The 22,776-nt window shown below is 42.8% G+C and overlaps 1 protein-coding gene across 1 annotated transcript in view; it reads right to left on the minus strand.

Annotated features, from left to right (window-relative positions):
- The window catches only part of LOC139543168 (uncharacterized), a 132,958-nt gene that overhangs the window by 56,418 nt on the left and 53,764 nt on the right, over nt 1-22,776 (minus strand). The window contains exon 2 of the mRNA XM_071349418.1: nt 16,555-16,661. Coding sequence (XP_071205519.1) covers nt 16,555-16,649 — 95 coding nt within the window. The 5' untranslated portion in view covers nt 16,650-16,661. The remainder of the gene's footprint in view (nt 1-16,554; nt 16,662-22,776) is intronic.

Here is a 22,776-nt window from a genome sequence, read left to right on the forward strand (position 1 = left end):
TTAAATGTAGTGCACTATACAGGACCCATAGAGATCTGGTTAAATGTAGTGCACTACTATACAGGACCCATAGAGATCTGGTTAAATGTAGTGCACTACTATACAGGCCCCATAGAGATCTGGTTAAATGTAGTGCACTACTATACAGGACCCATAGAGATCTGGTAAAATGTAGTGCACTATACAGGACCCATAGAGATCTGGTTAAATGTAGTGCACTATACAGGACCCATAGAGATCTGGTTAAATGTAGTGCACTACTATACAGGACCCATAGAGATCTGGTTAAATGTAGTGCACTATACAGGACCCATAGAGATCTGGTTAAATGTAGTGCACTGTACAGGACCCATAGAGATCTGGTTAAATGTAGTGCACTACTATACAGGACCCATAGAGATCTGGTTAAATGTAGTGCACTATACAGGACCCATAGAGATCTGGTTAAATGTAGTGCACTATACAGGACCCATAGAGATCTGGTTAAATGTAGTGCACTACTATACAGGACCCATAGAGATCTGGTTAAATGTAGTGCACTATACAGGACCCATAGAGATCTGGTTAAATGTAGTGCACTATACAGGACCCATAGAGATCTGGTTAAATGTAGTGCACTATACAGGACCCATAGAGATCTGGTTAAATGTAGTGCACTATACAGGACCCATAGAGATCTGGTTAAATGTAGTGCACTACTATACAGGACCCATAGAGATCTGGTTAAATGTAGTGCACTACTATACAGGACCCATAGAGATCTGGTTAAATGTAGTGCACTATACAGGACCCATAGAGATCTGGTTAAATGTAGTGCACTATACAGGACCCATAGAGATCTGGTTAAATGTAGTGCACTATACAGGACCCATAGAGATCTGGTTAAATGTAGTGCACTACTATACAGGACCCATAGAGATCTGGTTAAATGTAGTGCACTATACAGGACCCATAGAGATCTGGTTGAATGTAGTGCACTATACAGGACCCATAGGGATCTGGTTAAATGTAGTGCACTATACAGGACCCATAGAGATCTGGTTAAATGTAGTGCACTATTATACAGGACCCATAGAGATCTGGTTAAATGTAGTGCACTATACAGAACCCATAGAGATCTGGTTAAATGTAGTGCACTATACAGGACCCATAGAGATCTGGTTAAATGTAGTGCACTATACAGGACCCATAGAGATCTGGTTAAATGTAGTGCACTATTATACAGGACCCATAGAGATCTGGTTAAATGTAGTGCACTATACAGAACCCATAGAGATCTGGTTAAATGTAGTGCACTATACAGGACCCATAGAGATCTGGTTAAATGTAGTGCACTATACAGGACACATAGAGATCTGGTTAAATGTAGTGCACTATACAGGACCCATAGAGATCTGGTTAAATGTAGTGCACTATACAGGACCCATAGAGATCTGGTTAAATGTAGTGCACTATACAGGACCCATAGAGATCTGGTTAAATGTAGTGCACTATTATACAGGACCCATAGAGATCTGGTTAAATGTAGTGCACTATACAGAACCCATAGAGATCTGGTTAAATGTAGTGCACTATACAGGACCCATAGAGATCTGGTTAAATGTAGTGCACTATACAGGACACATAGAGATCTGGTTAAATGTAGTGCACTATACAGGACCCATAGAGATCTGGTTAAATGTAGTGCACTATACAGGACCCATAGAGATCTGGTTAAATGTAGTGCACTATACAGGACCCATAGAGATCTGGTTAAATGTAGTGCACTACTATACAGGACCCATAGAGATCTGGTTAAATGTAGTGCACTATACAGGACCCATAGAGATCTGGTTAAATGTAGTGCACTACTATACAGGACCCATAGAGATCTGGTTAAATGTAGTGCACTACTATACAGGACCCATAGAGATCTGGTTAAATGTAGTGCACTATACAGGACCCATAGAGATCTGGTTAAATGTAGTGCACTATACAGGACTCATAGAGATCTGGTTAAATGTAGTGCACTATACAGGACCCATAGAGATCTGGTTAAATGTAGTGCACTATACAGGACCCATAGAGATCTGGTTAAATGTAGTGCACTATACAGGACCCATAGAGATCTGGTTAAATGTAGTGGACTACTATACAGGACCCATAGAGATCTGGTTAAATGTAGTGCACTATACAGGACCCATAGAGATCTGGTTAAATGTAGTGCACTATACAGGACCCTTAGAGATCTGGTTAAATGTAGTGCACTATACAGGACCCATAGAGATCTGGTTAAAAGTAGTGCACTATACAGGACTCATAGAGATCTGGTTAAATGTAGTGCACTATACAGGACCCATAGAGATCTGGTTAAATGTAGTGCACATACAGGCCCCATAGAGATCTGGTTAAATGTAGTGCACTATACAGGACCCATAGAGATCTGGTTAAATGTAGTGCACTACTATACAGGACCCATAGAGATCTGGTTAAATGTAGTGCACTACTATACAGGCCCCATAGAGATCTGGTTAAATGTAGTGCACTACTATACAGGACCCATAGAGATCTGGTAAAATGTAGTGCACTATACAGGACCCATAGAGATCTGGTTAAATGTAGTGCACTATACAGGACCCATAGAGATCTGGTTAAATGTAGTGCACTATACAGGACCCATAGAGATCTGGTTAAATGTAGTGCACTATACAGGACCCATAGAGATCTGGTTAAATGTAGTGCACTGTACAGGACCCATAGAGATCTGGTTAAATGTAGTGCACTACTATACAGGACCCATAGAGATCTGGTTAAATGTAGTGCACTATACAGGACCCATAGAGATCTGGTTAAATGTAGTGCACTACTATACATGACCCATAGAGATCTGGTTAAATGTAGTGCACTACTATACAGGACCCATAGAGATCTGGTTAAATGTAGTGCACTACTATACAGGACCCATAGAGATCTGGTTAAATGTAGTACACTATACAGGACCCATAGAGATCTGGTTAAATGTAGTGCACTACTATACAGGACCCATAGAGATCTGGTTAAATGTAGTGCACTATACAGGACCCATAGAGATCTGGTTAAATGTAGTGCACTATACAGGACCCATAGAGATCTGGTTAAATGTAGTGCACTATACAGGACCCATAGAGATCTGGTTAAATGTAGTGCACTATACAGGACCCATAGAGATCTGGTTAAATGTAGTGCACTACTATACAGGACCCATAGAGATCTGGTTAAATGTAGTGCACTATACAGGCCCCATAGAGATCTGGTTAAATGTAGTGCACTATACAGGACCCATAGAGATCTGGTTAAATGTAGTGCACTACTATACAGGACCCATAGAGATCTGGTTAAATGTAGTGCACTACTATACAGGACCCATAGAGATCTGGTTAAATGTAGTGCACTATACAGGACCCATAGAGATCTGGTTAAATTTAGTGCACTATACAGGACCCATAGGGATCTGGTTAAATGTAGTGCACTATACAGGACCCATAGGGATCTGGTTAAATGTAGTGCACTACTATACAGGACCCATAGAGATCTGGTTAAATGTAGTGCACTATACAGGACCCATAGAGATCTGGTTAAATGTAGTGCACTATACAGGACACATTGAGATCTGGTTAAATGTAGTGCACTACTATACAGGACCCATAGAGATCTGGTTAAATGTAGTGCACTATACAGGACCCATAGAGATCTGGTTAAATGTAGTGCACTATACAGGACCCATAGAGATCTGGTTAAATGTAGTGCACTATACAGGACCCATAGAGATCTGGTTAAATGTAGTGCACTACTATACAGGACCCATAGAGATCTGGTTAAATGTAGTGCACCATACAGGACCCACAGAGATCTGGTTAAATGTAGTGCACTACTATACAGGGCACATAGAGATCTGGTTAAATGTAGTGCACTATACAGGACCCATAGAGATCTGGTTAAATGTAGTGCACTATACAGGACCCATAGAGATCTGGTTAAATGTAGTGCACTATACAGGACCCATAGAGATCTGGTTAAATGTAGTGCACTACTATACAGGACCCATAGAGATCTGGTTAAATGTAGTGCACTATACAGAACCCATAGAGATCTGGTTAAATGTAGTGCACTATACAGGACCCATAGAGATCTGGTTAAATGTAGTGCACTCCTATACAGGACCCATAGAGATCTGGTTAAATGTAGTGCACTATACAGGACCCATAGAGATCTGGTTAAATGTAGTGCACTACTATACAGGGCACATAGAGATCTGGTTAAATGTAGTGCACTACTATACAGGACCCATAGAGATCTGGTTAAATGTAGTGCACTATACAGGACCCATAGAGATCTGGTTAAATGTAGTGCACTATACAGGACCCATAGAGATCTGGTTAAATGTAGTGCACTATACAGGACCCATAGAGATCTGGTTAAATGTAGTGCACTACTATACATGACCCATAGAGATCTGGTTAAATGTAGTGCACTACTATACAGGACCCATAGAGATCTGGTTAAATGAAGTGCACTACTATACAGGACCCATAGAGATCTGGTTAAATGTAGTGCACTATACAGGACCCATAGAGATCTGGTTAAATCTAGTGCACTACTATACAGGACCCATAGAGATCTGGTTAAATGTAGTGCACTATACAGGACCCATAGAGATCTGGTTAAATGTAGTGCACTATACAGGACCCATAGAGATCTGGTTAAATGTAGTGCACTATACAGGACCCATAGAGATCTGGTTAAATGTAGTGCACTATACAGGACCCATAGAGATCTGGTTAAATGTAGTGCACTATACAGGACCCATAGAGATCTGGTTAAATGTAGTGCACTATACAGGCCCCATAGAGATCTGGTTAAATGTAGTGCACTATACAGGACCCATAGAGATCTGGTTAAATGTAGTGCACTATACAGGACCCATAGAGATCTGGTTAAATGTAGTGCACTACTATACAGGACCCATAGAGATCTGGTTAAATGTAGTGCACTATACAGGACACATTGAGATCTGGTTAAATGTAGTGCACTACTATACAGGACCCATAGAGATCTGGTTAAATGTAGTGCACTATACAGGACCCATAGAGATCTGGTTAAATGTAGTGCACTATACAGGACCCATAGAGATCTGGTTAAATGTAGTGCACTATACAGGACCCATAGAGATCTGGTTAAATGTAGTGCACTACTATACAGGACCCATAGAGATCTGGTTAAATGTAGTGCACCATACAGGACCCACAGAGATCTGGTTAAATGTAGTGCACTACTATACAGGACCCATAGAGATCTGGTTAAATGTAGTGGACTATACAGGACCCATAGAGATCTGGTTAAATGTAGTGCACTACTATACAGGACACATAGAGATCTGGTTAAATGTAGTGCACTACTATACAGGACTCATAGAGATCTGGTTAAATGTAGTGCACTATACAGGACCCATAGAGATCTGGTTAAATGTAGTGCACTATACAGGACTCATAGAGATCTGGTTAAATGTAGTGCACTACTATACAGGACCCATAGAAATCTGGTTAAATGTAGTGCACTATACAGGACCCCTAGGGATCTGGTTAAATGTAGTGCACTATACAGGACCCATAGAGATCTGGTTAAATGTAGTGCACTATACAGGACCCATAGAGATCTGGTTAAATGTAGTGCACTATACAGGCCCCATAGAGATCTGGTTAAATGTAGTGCACTATACAGGACTCATAGAGATCTGGTTAAATGTAGTGCACTACTATACAGGACCCATAGAGATCTGGTTAAATGTAGTGCACTACTATACAGGACCCATAGAGATCTGGTTAAATGTAGTGCACTATACAGGACCCATAGAGATCTGGTTAAATGTAGTGCACTACTATACAGGACCCATAGAGATCTGGTTAAATGTAGTGCACTACTATACAGGACCCATAGAGATCTGGTTAAATGTAGTGCACTATACAGGACCCATAGAGATCTGGTTAAATGTAGTGCACTATACAGGACCCATAGAGATCTGGTTAAATGTAGTGCACTACTATACAGGACCCATAGAGATCTGGTTAAAAGTAGTGCACTATACAGGACCCATAGAGATCTGGTTAAAAGTAGTGCACTATACAGGACCCATAGAGATCTGGTTAAATGTAGTGCACTATACAGGACCCATAGAGATCTGGTTAAATGTAGTGCACTATATAGGACCCATAGAGATCTGGTTAAATGTAGTGCACTATATAGGACCCATAGAGATCTGGTTAAATGTAGTGCACTACTATACAGGACCCATAGAGATCTGGTTAAATGTAGTGCACTATACAGGACCCATAGAGATCTGGTTAAATGTAGTGCACTATACAGGACCCATAGAGATCTGGTTAAATGTAGTGCACTATACAGGACCCATAGAGATCTGGTTAAATGTAGTGCACTATACAGGACCCATAGAGATCTGGTTAAATGTAGTGCACTATACAGGACCCATAGAGATCTGGTTAAATGTAGTGCACTATACAGGACCCATAGAGATCTGGTTAAATGTAGTGCACTATACAGGACCCATAGAGATCTGGTTAAATGTAGTGCACTATACAGGACCCATAGGGATCTGGTTAAATGTAGTGCACTACTATACAGGACCCATAGAGATCTGGTTAAATGTAGTGCACTATACAGGACCCATAGAGATCTGGTTAAATGTAGTGCACTACTATACAGGACCCATAGAGATCTGGTTAAATGTAGTGCACTATACAGGACCCATAGAGATCTGGTTAAATGTAGTGCACTATAAAGGACTCATAGAGATCTGGTTAAATGTAGTGCACTATACAGGACCCATAGAGATCTGGTTAAATGTAGTGCACTATACAGGACCCATAGAGATCTGGTTAAATGTAGTGCACTATACAGGACCCATAGAGATCTGGTTAAATGTAGTGCACTATAAAGGACTCATAGAGATCTGGTTAAATGTAGTACACTATACAGGACCCATAGAGATCTGGTTAAATGTAGTGCACTATACAGGACCCATAGAGATCTGGTTAAATGTAGTGCACTATACAGGACCCATAGAGATCTGGTTAAATGTAGTGCACTATATAGGACCCATAGAGATCTGGTTAAATGTAGTACACTATACAGGACCCATAGAGATCTGGTTAAATGTAGTGCACTACTATACAGGACCCATAGAGATCTGGATAAATGTAGTGCACTACTATACAGGACCCATAGAGATCTGGTTAAATGTAGTGCACTATACAGGACCCATAGAGATCTGGTTAAATCTAGTGCACTACTATACAGGACCCATAGAGATCTGGTTAAATGTAGTGCACTATACAGGACCCATAGAGATCTGGTTAAATGTAGTGCACTATACAGGACCCATAGAGATCTGGTTAAATGTAGTGCACTATACAGGACCCATAGAGATCTGGTTAAATGTAGTGCACTATACAGGACCCATAGAGATCTGGTTAAATGTAGTGCACTATACAGGACCCATAGAGATCTGGTTAAATGTAGTGCACTATACAGGACCCATAGAGATCTGGTTAAATGTAGTGCACTATACAGGCCCCATAGAGATCTGGTTAAATGTAGTGCACTATACAGGACCCATAGAGATCTGGTTAAATCTAGTGCACTACTATACAGGACCCATAGAGATCTGGTTAAATGTAGTGCACTATACAGGACCCATAGAGATCTGGTTAAATGTAGTGCACTATACAGGACCCATAGAGATCTGGTTAAATGTAGTGCACTACTATACAGGACCCATAGAGATCTGGTTAAATGTAGTGCACTATACAGGACCCATAGAGATCTGGTTAAATGTAGTGCACTATACAGGACCCATAGAGATCTGGTTAAATGTAGTGCACTATACAGGACCCATAGAGATCTGGTTAAATGTAGTGCACTATACAGGCCCCATAGAGATCTGGTTAAATGTAGTGCACTATACAGGACCCATAGAGATCTGGTTAAATGTAGTGCACTATACAGGACCCATAGAGATCTGGTTAAATGTAGTGCACTACTATACAGGACCCATAGAGATCTGGTTAAATGTAGTGCACTATACAGGACACATTGAGATCTGGTTAAATGTAGTGCACTACTATACAGGACCCATAGAGATCTGGTTAAATGTAGTGCACTATACAGGACCCATAGAGATCTGGTTAAATGTAGTGCACTATACAGGACCCATAGAGATCTGGTTAAATGTAGTGCACTATACAGGACCCATAGAGATCTGGTTAAATGTAGTGCACTACTATACAGGACCCATAGAGATCTGGTTAAATGTAGTGCACCATACAGGACCCACAGAGATCTGGTTAAATGTAGTGCACTACTATACAGGACCCATAGAGATCTGGTTAAATGTAGTGGACTATACAGGACCCATAGAGATCTGGTTAAATGTAGTGCACTACTATACAGGACACATAGAGATCTGGTTAAATGTAGTGCACTACTATACAGGACTCATAGAGATCTGGTTAAATGTAGTGCACTATACAGGACCCATAGAGATCTGGTTAAATGTAGTGCACTATACAGGACTCATAGAGATCTGGTTAAATGTAGTGCACTACTATACAGGACCCATAGAAATCTGGTTAAATGTAGTGCACTACTATACAGGACCCATAGAGATCTGGTTAAATGTAGTGCACTATACAGGACCCCTAGGGATCTGGTTAAATGTAGTGCACTATACAGGACCCATAGAGATCTGGTTAAATGTAGTGCACTATACAGGACCCATAGAGATCTGGTTAAATGTAGTGCACTATACAGGCCCCATAGAGATCTGGTTAAATGTAGTGCACTATACAGGACTCATAGAGATCTGGTTAAATGTAGTGCACTACTATACAGGACCCATAGAGATCTGGTTAAATGTAGTGCACTACTATACAGGACCCATAGAGATCTGGTTAAATGTAGTGCACTATACAGGACCCATAGAGATCTGGTTAAATGTAGTGCACTACTATACAGGACCCATAGAGATCTGGTTAAATGTAGTGCACTACTATACAGGACCCATAGAGATCTGGTTAAATGTAGTGCACTATACAGGACCCATAGAGATCTGGTTAAATGTAGTGCACTATACAGGACCCATAGAGATCTGGTTAAATGTAGTGCACTATACAGGACCCATAGAGATCTGGTTAAATGTAGTGCACTACTATACAGGACCCATAGAGATCTGGTTAAAAGTAGTGCACTATACAGGACCCATAGAGATCTGGTTAAATGTAGTGCACTATACAGGACCCATAGAGATCTGGTTAAATGTAGTGCACTATATAGGACCCATAGAGATCTGGTTAAATGTAGTGCACTATATAGGACCCATAGAGATCTGGTTAAATGTAGTGCACTATACAGGACCCATAGAGATCTGGTTAAATGTAGTGCACTACTATACAGGACCCAAAGAGATCTGGTTAAATGTAGTGCACTACTATACAGGACCCATAGAGATCTGGTTAAATGTAGTGCACTATACAGGACCCATAGAGATCTGGTTAAATGTAGTGCACTATACAGGACCCATAGAGATCTGGTTAAATGTAGTGCACTATACAGGACCCATAGAGATCTGGTTAAATGTAGTGCACTATACAGGACCCATAGAGATCTGGTTAAATGTAGTGCACTATACAGGACCCATAGAGATCTGGTTAAATGTAGTGCACTATACAGGACCCATAGAGATCTGGTTAAATGTAGTGCACTATAAAGGACTCATAGAGATCTGGTTAAATGTAGTGCACTACTATACAGGACCCATAGAGATCTGGTTAAATGTAGTGCACTATACAGGACTCATAGAGATCTGGTTAAATGTAGTGCACTATACAGGACCCATAGAGATCTGGTTAAATGTAGTGCACTATACAGGACCCATAGAGATCTGGTTAAATGTAGTGCACTATACAGGCCCCATAGAGATCTGGTTAAATGTAGTGCACTATACAGGACCCATAGAGATCTGGTTAAATGTAGTGCACTATACAGGACCCATAGAGATCTGGTTAAATGTAGTGCACTACTATACAGGACCCATAGAGATCTGGTTAAATGTAGTGCACTATACAGGACACATTGAGATCTGGTTAAATGTAGTGCACTACTATACAGGACCCATAGAGATCTGGTTAAATGTAGTGCACTATACAGGACCCATAGAGATCTGGTTAAATGTAGTGCACTATACAGGACCCATAGAGATCTGGTTAAATGTAGTGCACTATACAGGACCCATAGAGATCTGGTTAAATGTAGTGCACTACTATACAGGACCCATAGAGATCTGGTTAAATGTAGTGCACCATACAGGACCCACAGAGATCTGGTTAAATGTAGTGCACTACTATACAGGACCCATAGAGATCTGGTTAAATGTAGTGGACTATACAGGACCCATAGAGATCTGGTTAAATGTAGTGCACTACTATACAGGACACATAGAGATCTGGTTAAATGTAGTGCACTACTATACAGGACTCATAGAGATCTGGTTAAATGTAGTGCACTATACAGGACCCATAGAGATCTGGTTAAATGTAGTGCACTATACAGGACTCATAGAGATCTGGTTAAATGTAGTGCACTACTATACAGGACCCATAGAAATCTGGTTAAATGTAGTGCACTACTATACAGGACCCATAGAGATCTGGTTAAATGTAGTGCACTATACAGGACCCCTAGGGATCTGGTTAAATGTAGTGCACTATACAGGACCCATAGAGATCTGGTTAAATGTAGTGCACTATACAGGACCCATCGAGATCTGGTTAAATGTAGTGCACTATACAGGCCCCATAGAGATCTGGTTAAATGTAGTGCACTATACAGGACTCATAGAGATCTGGTTAAATGTAGTGCACTACTATACAGGACCCATAGAGATCTGGTTAAATGTAGTGCACTACTATACAGGACCCATAGAGATCTGGTTAAATGTAGTGCACTATACAGGACCCATAGAGATCTGGTTAAATGTAGTGCACTACTATACAGGACCCATAGAGATCTGGTTAAATGTAGTGCACTACTATACAGGACCCATAGAGATCTGGTTAAATGTAGTGCACTATACAGGACCCATAGAGATCTGGTTAAATGTAGTGCACTATACAGGACCCATAGAGATCTGGTTAAATGTAGTGCACTATACAGGACCCATAGAGATCTGGTTAAATGTAGTGCACTACTATACAGGACCCATAGAGATCTGGTTAAAAGTAGTGCACTATACAGGACCCATAGAGATCTGGTTAAATGTAGTGCACTATACAGGACCCATAGAGATCTGGTTAAATGTAGTGCACTATATAGGACCCATAGAGATCTGGTTAAATGTAGTGCACTATATAGGACCCATAGAGATCTGGTTAAATGTAGTGCACTATACAGGACCCATAGAGATCTGGTTAAATGTAGTGCACTACTATACAGGACCCAAAGAGATCTGGTTAAATGTAGTGCACTACTATACAGGACCCATAGAGATCTGGTTAAATGTAGTGCACTATACAGGACCCATAGAGATCTGGTTAAATGTAGTGCACTATACAGGACCCATAGAGATCTGGTTAAATGTAGTGCACTATACAGGACCCATAGAGATCTGGTTAAATGTAGTGCACTATACAGGACCCATAGAGATCTGGTTAAATGTAGTGCACTATACAGGACCCATAGAGATCTGGTTAAATGTAGTGCACTATACAGGACCCATAGAGATCTGGTTAAATGTAGTGCACTATACAGGACCCATAGAGATCTGGTTAAATGTAGTGCACTATAAAGGACTCATAGAGATCTGGTTAAATGTAGTGCACTACTATACAGGACCCATAGAGATCTGGTTAAATGTAGTGCACTATACAGGACTCATAGAGATCTGGTTAAATGTAGTGCACTATACAGGACCCATAGAGATCTGGTTAAATGTAGTGCACTATAAAGGACTCATAGAGATCTGGTTAAATGTAGTGCACTATACAGGACCCATAGAGATCTGGTTAAATGTAGTGCACTATACAGGACCCATAGAGATCTGGTTAAATGTAGTGCACTATACAGGACCCATAGAGATCTGGTTAAATGTAGTGCACTATAAAGGACTCATAGAGATCTGGTTAAATGTAGTACACTATACAGGACCCATAGAGATCTGGTTAAATGTAGTGCACTATACAGGACCCATAGAGATCTGGTTAAATGTAGTGCACTATACAGGACCCATAGAGATCTGGTTAAATGTAGTGCACTATATAGGACCCATAGAGATCTGGTTAAATGTAGTACACTATACAGGACCCATAGAGATCTGGTTAAATGTAGTGCACTACTATACAGGACCCATAGAGATCTGGATAAATGTAGTGCACTACTATACAGGACCCATAGAGATCTGGTTAAATGTAGTGCACTATACAGGACCCATAGAGATCTGGTTAAATGTAGTGCACTACTATACAGGACCCATAGAGATCTGGTTAAATGTAGTGCACTACTATACAGGACCCATAGAGATCTGGTTAAATGTAGTGCACTACTATACAGGACCCATAGAGATCTGGTTAAATGTAGTGCACTATACAGGACCCATAGAGATCTGGTTAAATGTAGTGCACTATACAGGACCCATAGAGATCTGGTTAAATGTAGTGCACTATACAGGACCCATAGAGATCTGGTTAAATGTAGTGCACTACTATACAGGACCCATAGAGATCTGGTTAAATGTAGTACACTATATAGGACCCATAGGGATCTGGTTAAATGTAGTGCACTACTATACAGGACCCATAGAGATCTGGTTAAATGTAGTGCACTATACAGGACCCATAGAGATCTGGTTAAATGTAGTGCACTACTATACAGGACCCATAGAGATCTGGTTAAATGTAGTGCACTATACAGGACCCATAGAGATCTGGTTAAATGTAGTGCACTACTATACAGGACCCATAGAGATCTGGTTAAATGTAGTGCACTACTATACAGGACCCATAGAGATCTGGTTAAATGTAGTGCACTACTATACAGGACCCATAGAGATCTGGTTAAATGTAGTGCACTATACAGAACACATAGAGATCTGGTAAAATGTAGTGCACTATACAGGACCCATAGAGATCTGGTTAAATGTAGTGCACTACTATACAGGACCCATAGAGATCTGGTTAAATGTAGTGCACTATACAGGACCCATAGAGATCTGGTTAAATGTAGTGCACTATACAGGACACATAGAGATCTGGTTAAATGTAGTGCACTATACAGGACCCATAGAGATCTGGTTAAATGTAGTGCACTACTATACAGGACCCATAGAGATCTGGATAAATGTAGTGCACTATACAGGACCCATAGAGATCTGGTTAAATGTAGTGCACTATACAGGACCCATAGAGATCTGGTTAAATGTAGTGCACTATACAGGACCCATAGAGATCTGGTTAAATGTAGTACACTATACAGGACCCATAGAGATCTGGTTAAATGTAGTGCACTATACAGGACTCATAGAGATCTGGTTAAATGTAGTGCACTATACAGGGCCCATAGAGATCTGGTTAAATGTAGTGCACTATACAGGACCCATAGAGATCTGGTTAAATGTAGTACACTATACAGGACCCATAGAGATCTGGTTAAATGTAGTGCACTATACAGGACCCATAGAGATCTGGTTAAATGTAGTGCACTATACAGGACCCATAGAGATCTGGTTAAATGTAGTGCACTATACAGGACCCATAGAGATCTGGTTAAATGTAGTGGACTACTATACAGGACCCATAGAGATCTGGTTAAATGTAGTGCACTACTATACAGGACCCATAGAGATCTGGTTAAATGTAGTGCACTATACAGGACCCATAGAGATCTGGTTAAATATAGTGCACTATACAGGACCCATAGAGATCTGGTTAAATGTAGTGCACTATACAGGACCCATAGAGATCTGGTTAAATGTAGTGCACTATACAGGACCCATAGAGATCTGGTTAAATGTAGTGCACTACTATACAGGACCCATAGAGATCTGGTTAAATGTAGTGCACTATACAGGACCCATAGAGATCTGGTTAAATGTAGTGCACTATACAGGACTCATAGAGATCTGGTTAAATGTAGTGCACTATACAGGACCCATAGAGATCTGGTTAAATGTAGTGCACTATACAGGACCCATAGAGATCTGGTTAAATGTAGTGCACTATACAGGACCCATAGAGATCTGGTTAAATGTAGTGCACTATACAGGACCCATAGAGATCTGGTTAAATGTAGTGCACTACTATACAGGACCCATAGAGATCTGGTTAAAAGTAGTGCACTACTATACAGGACCCATAGAGAACTGGTTAAATGTAGTGCACTACTATACAGGACTCATAGAGATCTGGTTAAATGTAGTGCACTATACAGGACCCATAGAGATCTGGTTAAATGTAGTGCACTATACAGGACCCATAGAGATCTGGTTAAATGTAGTGCACTATACAGGACCCATAGAGATCTGGTTAAATGTAGTGGACTACTATACAGGACCCATAGAGATCTGGTTAAATGTAGTGCACTACTATACAGGACCCATAGGGATCTGGTTAAATGTAGTGCACTACTATACAGGACCCATAGAGATCTGGTTAAATGTAGTGCACTATACAGGACCCATAGAGATCTGGTTAAATGTAGTGCACTACTATACAGGACCCATAGAGATCTGGTTAAATGTAGTGCACTATACAGGACCCATAGGGATCTGGTTAAATGTAGTGCACTATACAGGACCCATAGAGATCTGGTTAAATGTAGTGCACTACTATACAGGACCCATAGGGATCTGGTTAAATGTAGTGCACTATACAGGACCCATAGAGATCTGGTTAAAAGTAGTGCACTATACAGGACCCATAGAGATCTGGTTAAATGTAGTGCACTATACAGGACCCATAGAGATCTGGTTAAATGTAGTGCACTATACAGGACCCATAGAGATCTGGTTAAAAGTAGTGCACTATACAGGACCCATAGAGATCTGGTTAAATGTAGTGCACTATACAGGACCCATAGAGATCTGGTTAAATGTAGTGCACTATACAGGACCCATAGAGATCTGGTTAAATGTAGTGCACTATACAGGACCCATAGAGATCTGGTTAAATGTAGTGCACTATACAGGACCCATAGAGATCTGGTTAAATGTAGTGCACTATACAGGACCCATAGAGATCTGGTTAAATGTAGTGCACTATACAGGACCCATAGAGATCTGGTTAAATGTAGTGCACTACTATACAGGACCCATAGAGATCTGGTTAAATGTAGTGCACTATACAGGACCCATAGGGATATGGTTAAATGTAGTGCACTACTATACAGGACCCATAGAGATCTGGTTAAATGTAGTGCACTATACAGGACTCATAGGGATCTGGTTAAATGTAGTGCACTATACAGGACACATAGAGATCTGGTTAAATGTAGTGCACTATACAGGACCCATAGAGATCTGGTTAAATGTAGTGCACTATACAGGACCCATAGAGATCTGGTTAAATGTAGTGCACTATACAGGACCCATAGAGATCTGGTTAAATGTAGTGCACTATACAGGACCCATAGAGATCTGGTTAAATGTAGTGCACTATACAGGACTCATAGGGATCTGGTTAAATGTAGTGCACTATACAGGACACATAGAGATCTGGTTAAATGTAGTGCACTATACAGGACCCATAGAGATCTGGTTAAATGTAGTGCACTATACAGGACCCATAGAGATCTGGTTAAAAGTAGTGCACTATACAGGACCCATAGAGATCTGGTTAAATGTAGTGCACTATACAGGACCCATAGAGATCTGGTTAAATGTAGTGCACTATACAGGACCCATAGAGATCTGGTTAAATGTAGTGCACTATACAGGACCCATAGAGATCTGGTTAAATGTAGTGCACTATACAGGACCCATAGAGATCTGGTTAAATGTAGTGCACTATACAGGACCCATAGAGATCTGGTTAAATGTAGTGCACTATACAGGACCCATAGAGATCTGGTTAAATGTAGTGCACTACTATACAGGACCCATAGAGATCTGGTTAAATGTAGTGCACTATACAGGACCCATAGAGATCTGGTTAAATGTAGTGCACTACTATACAGGACCCATAGAGATCTGGTTAAATGTAGTGCACTATACAGGACCCATAGAGATCTGGTTAAATGTAGTGCACTATACAGGACTCATAGGGATCTGGTTAAATGTAGTGCACTATACAGGACACATAGAGATCTGGTTAAATGTAGTGCACTACTTTACAGGACCCATAGAGATCTGGTTAAATGTAGTGCACTATGCAGGGAATAGGGAATCATTTGAGACGCCCTTAGCCTATTTGAAGGGTGGCTGGCGTGGCCAAGCCTCTACTAATATGTACAGTGTCTATAGTATAACATGGTGCTTACGCTTTGAGGACCTGTCCAATCTCGTACTTGTCGGTGACATCAGAGATGTCGTCTAAGTTCCGCCCATCTCGCAGGGCAAGGCACCCAAATGGCATGACGGCATCCACCTATCAGAGACAAACATTACATTGTCAATCCACACATCTACCAATAAAGAACAAGCATTTCAGTGTCAATCAACTCCTTTAAAACAGACAGTGAGTAAAGGGAAAGTTCTGACAGTGTGTCTGATAGAAATGCTCTTTATAAAACTGACACACAGCAAGTGAGTCATTTCATTTCTGTAGCATACGTTGTGCACACTGAGACAGTGATAATGAGCCAAACCCAACCAATCTCTCTATCCAGGAGGTTGAAGTCCCCAAACCCAACCAATCTCTCTATCCAGGAGGTTGAAGTCCCCAAACCCAACCAATCTCTCTATCCAGGAGGTTGAAGTCCCCAAACCCAACCAATCTCTCTATCCAGGAGGTTGAAGTCCCCAAACCCAACCAATCTCTCTATCCAGGAGGTTGAACTCCCCAAACCCAACCAATCTCTCTATCCAGGAGGTTGAAGTCCCTGAACCCATTCAATCTCTCTATCCAGGAGGTTGAAGTCCCCAAACCCAACCAATCTCTCTATCCAGGAGGTGGAAGTCCCCAAACCCAACCAATCTCTCTATCCAGGAGGTTGAAGTCCCCAAACCCAACCAATCTCTCTATCCAGGAGGTTGAAGTCCCCGTATTGAAAAGAAACCAGCTGTGACATCATCACCCAAAGGACTCTCCCCACCCATAGAATTAGAATTCTATTTCTATCAAGGATTCTAATTAATTCTAATTCTATTTCTATCAAGGATTCTAATTAATTCTAATTCTATTTCTATCAAGGAATCTAATTCATTCTAATTCTATTTCTATCGACGATTCTAATTAATTCTAATTAATTCTAATTCTACTGACCCTCCATCTTGGGATCACGTCAGTAAGCCCCTGGTCTTATAGGTTAGAAAGTCTCGATCCTAACCCCAGCCTCCATCTTGGGATCACGTCAGTAAGCCACTGGTCTTATAGGTTAGAAAGTCTCGATCCTAACCCCAGCCTCCATCTTGGTATCACGTCAGTAAGCCCCTGGTCTTATAGGTTAGAAAGTCTCGATCCTAACCCCAGCCTCCATCTTGGGATCACGTCAGTAAGCCCCTGGTCTTATAGGTTAGAAAGACTCGATCCTAACCCCAGCCTCCATCTTGGTATCACGTCAGTAAGCCCCTGGTCTTATAGGTTAGAAAGTCTCGATCCTAAGCCCAGCCTCCATCTTGGGATCACGTCAGTAAGCCCCTGGTCTTATAGGTTAGAAAGTCTTGATCCTAACCCCAGCCTCCATTTTGGGATCACGTCAGTAAGCCCCTGGTCTTATAGGTTAGAAAGTCTTGATCCTAACCCCAGCCTCCATCTTGGGATCACGTCAGTAAGCCCCTGGTCTTATAGGTTAGAAAGTCTCGATCCTAACCCCAGCCTCCATCTTGGTATCACGTCAGTAAGCCCCTGGTCTTATAGGTTAGAAAGTCTCGATCCTAACCCCAGCCTCCATCTTGGGATCACGTCAGTAAGCCCCTGGTCTTATAGGTTAGAAAGTCTCGATCCTAACCCCAGCCTCCATCTTGGGATCACGTCAGTAAGCCCCTGGTCTTATAGGTTAGAAAGTCTCGATCCTAACCCCAGCCTCCATCTTGGGATCACGTCAGTAAGCCCCTGGTCTTATAGGTTAGAAAGACTCGATCCTAACCCCAGCCTCCATCTTGGTATCACGTCAGTAAGCCCCTGGTCTTATAGGTTAGAAAGTCTCGATCCTAACCCCAGCCTCCATCTTGGGATCACGTCAGTAAGCCCCTGGTCTTATAGGTTAGAAAGTCTTGATCCTAACCCCAGCCTCCATCTTGGGATCACGTCAGTAAGCCCCTGGTCTTATAGGTTAGAAAGTCTCGATCCTAACCCCAGCCTCCATCTTGGGATCACGTCAGTAAGCCCCTGGTCTTATAGGTTAGAAAGTCTCGATCCTAACCCCAGCCTCCATCTTGGTATCACGTCAGTAAGCCCCTGGTCTTATAGGTTAGAAAGTCTTGATCCTAACCCCAGCCTCCATCTTGGGATCACGTCAGTAAGCCCCTGGTCTTATAGGTTAGAAAGACTCGATCCTAACCCCAGCCTCCATCTTGGGATCACGTCAGTAAGCCCCTGGTCTTATAGGTTAGAAAGTCTCGATCCTAACCCCAGCCTCCATCTTGGGATCACGTCAGTAAGCCACTGGTCTTATAGGTTAGAAAGTCTCGATCCTAACCCCAGCCTCCATCTTGGTATCACGTCAGTAAGCCCCTGGTCTTATAGGTTAGAAAGTCTCGATCCTAACCCCAGCCTCCATCTTGGGATCACGTCAGTAAGCCCCTGGTCTTATAGGTTAGAAAGACTCGATCCTAACCCCAGCCTCCATCTTGGTATCACGTCAGTAAGCCCCTGGTCTTATAGGTTAGAAAGTCTCGATCCTAAGCCCAGCCTCCATCTTGGGATCACGTCAGTAAGCCCCTGGTCTTATAGGTTAGAAAGTCTTGATCCTAACCCCAGCCTCCATTTTGGGATCACGTCAGTAAGCCCCTGGTCTTATAGGTTAGAAAGTCTTGATCCTAACCCCAGCCTCCATCTTGGGATCACGTCAGTAAGCCCCTGGTCTTATAGGTTAGAAAGTCTCGATCCTAACCCCAGCCTCCATCTTGGTATCACGTCAGTAAGCCCCTGGTCTTATAGGTTAGAAAGTCTCGATCCTAACCCCAGCCTCCATCTTGGGATCACGTCAGTAAGCCCCTGGTCTTATAGGTTAGAAAGTCTCGATCCTAACCCCAGCCTCCATCTTGGGATCACGTCAGTAAGCCCCTGGTCTTATAGGTTAGAAAGTCTCGATCCTAACCCCAGCCTCCATCTTGATATCACGTCAGTAAGCCCCTGGTCTTATAGGTTAGAAAGACTCGATCCTAACCCCAGCCTCCATCTTGGTATCACGTCAGTAAGCCCCTGGTCTTATAGGTTAGAAAGTCTCGATCCTAACCCCAGCCTCCATCTTGGGATCACGTCAGTAAGCCCCTGGTCTTATAGGTTAGAAAGTCTTGATCCTAACCCCAGCCTCCATCTTGGGATCACGTCAGTAAGCCCCTGGTCTTATAGGTTAGAAAGTCTCGATCCTAACCCCAGCCTCCATCTTGGGATCACGTCAGTAAGCCCCTGGTCTTATAGGTTAGAAAGTCTCGATCCTAACCCCAGCCTCCATCTTGGTATCACGTCAGTAAGCCCCTGGTCTTATAGGTTAGAAAGTCTTGATCCTAACCCCAGCCTCCATCTTGGGATCACGTCAGTAAGCCCCTGGTCTTATAGGTTAGAAAGACTCGATCCTAACCCCAGCCTCCATCTTGGGATCACGTCAGTAAGCCCCTGGTCTTATAGGTTAGAAAGTCTCGATCCTAACCCCAGCCTCCATCTTGGGATCACGTCAGTAAGCCCCTGGTCTTATAGGTTAGAAAGTCTTGATCCTAACCCCAGCCTCCATCTTGGTATCACGTCAGTTAGCCCCTGGTCTTATAGGTTAGAAAGTCTCGATCCTAACCCCAGCCTCCATCTTGGGATCACGTCAGTAAGCCCCTGGTCTTATAGGTTAGAAAGTCTCGATCCTAACCCCAGCCTCCATCTTGGGATCACGTCAGTAAGCCCCTGGTCTTATAGGTTAGAAAGTCTCGATCCTAACCCCAGCCTACATCTTGGGATCACGTCAGTAAGCCCCTGGTCTTATAGGTTAGAAAGTCTCGATCCTAACCCCAGCCTCCATCTTGGGATCACGTCAGTAAGCCCCTGGTCTTATAGGTTAGAAAGTCTCGATCCTAACCCCAGCCTCCATCTTGGGATCACATCAGTAAGCCCCTGGTCTTATAGGTTAGAAAGTCTCGATCCTAACCCCAGCCTCCATCTTGGGATCACGTCAGTAAGCCCCTGGTCTTATAGGTTAGAAAGTCTCGATCCTAACCCCAGCCTCCATCTTGGGATCACGTCAGTAAGCCCCTGGTCTAATAGGTTAGAAAGTCTCGATCCTAACCCCAGCCTCCATCTTGGTATCACGTCAGTTAGCCCCTGGTCTTATAGGTTAGAAAGTCTCGATCCTAACCCCAGCCTCCATCTTGGTATCACGTCAGTTAGCCCCTGGTCTTATAGGTTAGAAAGTCTCGATCCTAACCCCAGCCTCCATCTTGGTATCACGTCAGTTAGCCCCTGGTCTTATAGGTTAGGAAGTCTCGATCCTAACCCCAGCCTCCATCTTGGGATCACGTCAGTAAGCCCCTGGTCTTATAGGTTAGAAAGTCTCGATCCTAACCCCAGCCTCCATCTTGGGATCACGTCAGTAAGCCCCTGGTCTTATAGGTTAGAAAGTCTTGATCCTAACCCCAGCCTCCATCTTGGTATCACGTCAGTTAGCCCCTGGTCTTATAGGTTAGAAAGTCTCGATCCTAACCCCAGCCTCCATCTTGGTATCACGTCAGTAAGCCCCTGGTCTTATAGGTTAGAAAGTCTCGATCCTAACCCCAGCCTCCATCTTGGGATCACGTCAGTAAGCCCCTGGTCTTATAGGTTAGAAAGTCTCGATCCTAACCCCAGCCTACATCTTGGGATCACGTCAGTAAGCCCCTGGTCTTATAGGTTAGAAAGTCTCGATCCTAACCCCAGCCTCCATCTTGGGATCATGTCAGTAAGCCCCTGGTCTTATAGGTTAGAAAGTCTCGATCCTAACCCCAGCCTCCATCTTGGGATCACATCAGTAAGCCCCTGGTCTTATAGGTTAGAAAGTCTCGATCCTAACCCCAGCCTCCATCTTGGGATCACGTCAGTAAGCCCCTGGTCTTATAGGTTAGAAAGTCTCGATCCTAACCCCAGCCTCCATCTTGGGATCACGTCAGTAAGCCCCTGGTCTAATAGGTTAGAAAGTCTCGATCCTAACCCCAGCCTCCATCTTGGTATCACGTCAGTTAGCCCCTGGTCTTATAGGTTAGAAAGTCTCGATCCTAACCCCAGCCTCCATCTTGGTATCACGTCAGTTAGCCCCTGGTCTTATAGCTTAGAAAGTCTCGATCCTAACCCCAGCCTCCATCTTGGTATCACGTCAGTTAGCCCCTGGTCTTATAGGTTAGGAAGTCTCGATCCTAACCCCAGCCTCCATCTTGGGATCACGTCAGTAAGCCCCTGGTCTAATAGGTTAGAAAGTCTCGATCCTAACCCCAGCCTCCATCTTGGGATCACGTCAGTAAGCCCCTGGTCTTATAGGTTAGAAAGTCTCGATCCTAACCCCAGCCTCCATCTTGGGATCACGTCAGTAAGCCCCTGGTCTTATAGGTTAGAAAGTCTCGATCCTAACCCCAGCCTCCATCTTGTGATCACGTCAGTAAGCCCCTGGTCTTATAGGTTAGAAAGTCTCAATCCTAACCCCAGCCTCCATCTTGGGATCACGTCAGTAAGCCCCTGGTCTTATAGGTTAGGAAGTCTCGATCCTAACCCCAGCCTCCATCTTGGGATCACGTCAGTAAGCCCCTGGTCTTATAGGTTAGAAAGTCTCGATCCTAACCCCAGCCTCCATCTTGTGATCACGTCAGTAAGCCCCTGGTCTTATAGGTTAGGAAGTCTCGATCCTAACCCCAGCCTCCATCTTGGTATCACGTCAGTAAGCCCCTGGTCTTGTAGGTTAGGAAGTCTCGATCCTAACCCCAGCCTCCATCTTGGTATCACGTCAGTAAGCCCCTGGTCTTATAGGTTAGGAAGTCTCGATCCTAACCCCAGCCTCCATCTTGGTTTCACGTCAGTAAGCCCCTGGTCTTATAGGTTAGAAAGTCTCGATCCTAACCCCAGCCTCCATCTTAAGGATCACGTCAGTTAGCCCCTGGTCTTATAGGTTAGAAAGTCTCCATCCTAACCCCAGCCTCCATCTTAAGGATCACGTCAGTTAGCCCTTGGTCTTATAGGTTAGAAAGTCTCGATCCTAACCCCATCTCCTCTGACACCACTGATCAGTTTCCCTTAGTCCAATCTTAACCTAAACTATGAGGATGATAAAAGTCTAAATTGATATTAGATAATTATCTAGGCCAGGGAAACTTCCTTCTAGTATCTAGGGATAACTTCCTGTCAGTCAGTCAGGGACACAGTTCTCATTGGATAA

Source organism: Salvelinus alpinus, chromosome 17 (assembly GCF_045679555.1).
Source record: "Salvelinus alpinus chromosome 17, SLU_Salpinus.1, whole genome shotgun sequence".
Classification (NCBI taxonomy): Eukaryota; Metazoa; Chordata; class Actinopteri; order Salmoniformes; family Salmonidae; genus Salvelinus; species Salvelinus alpinus.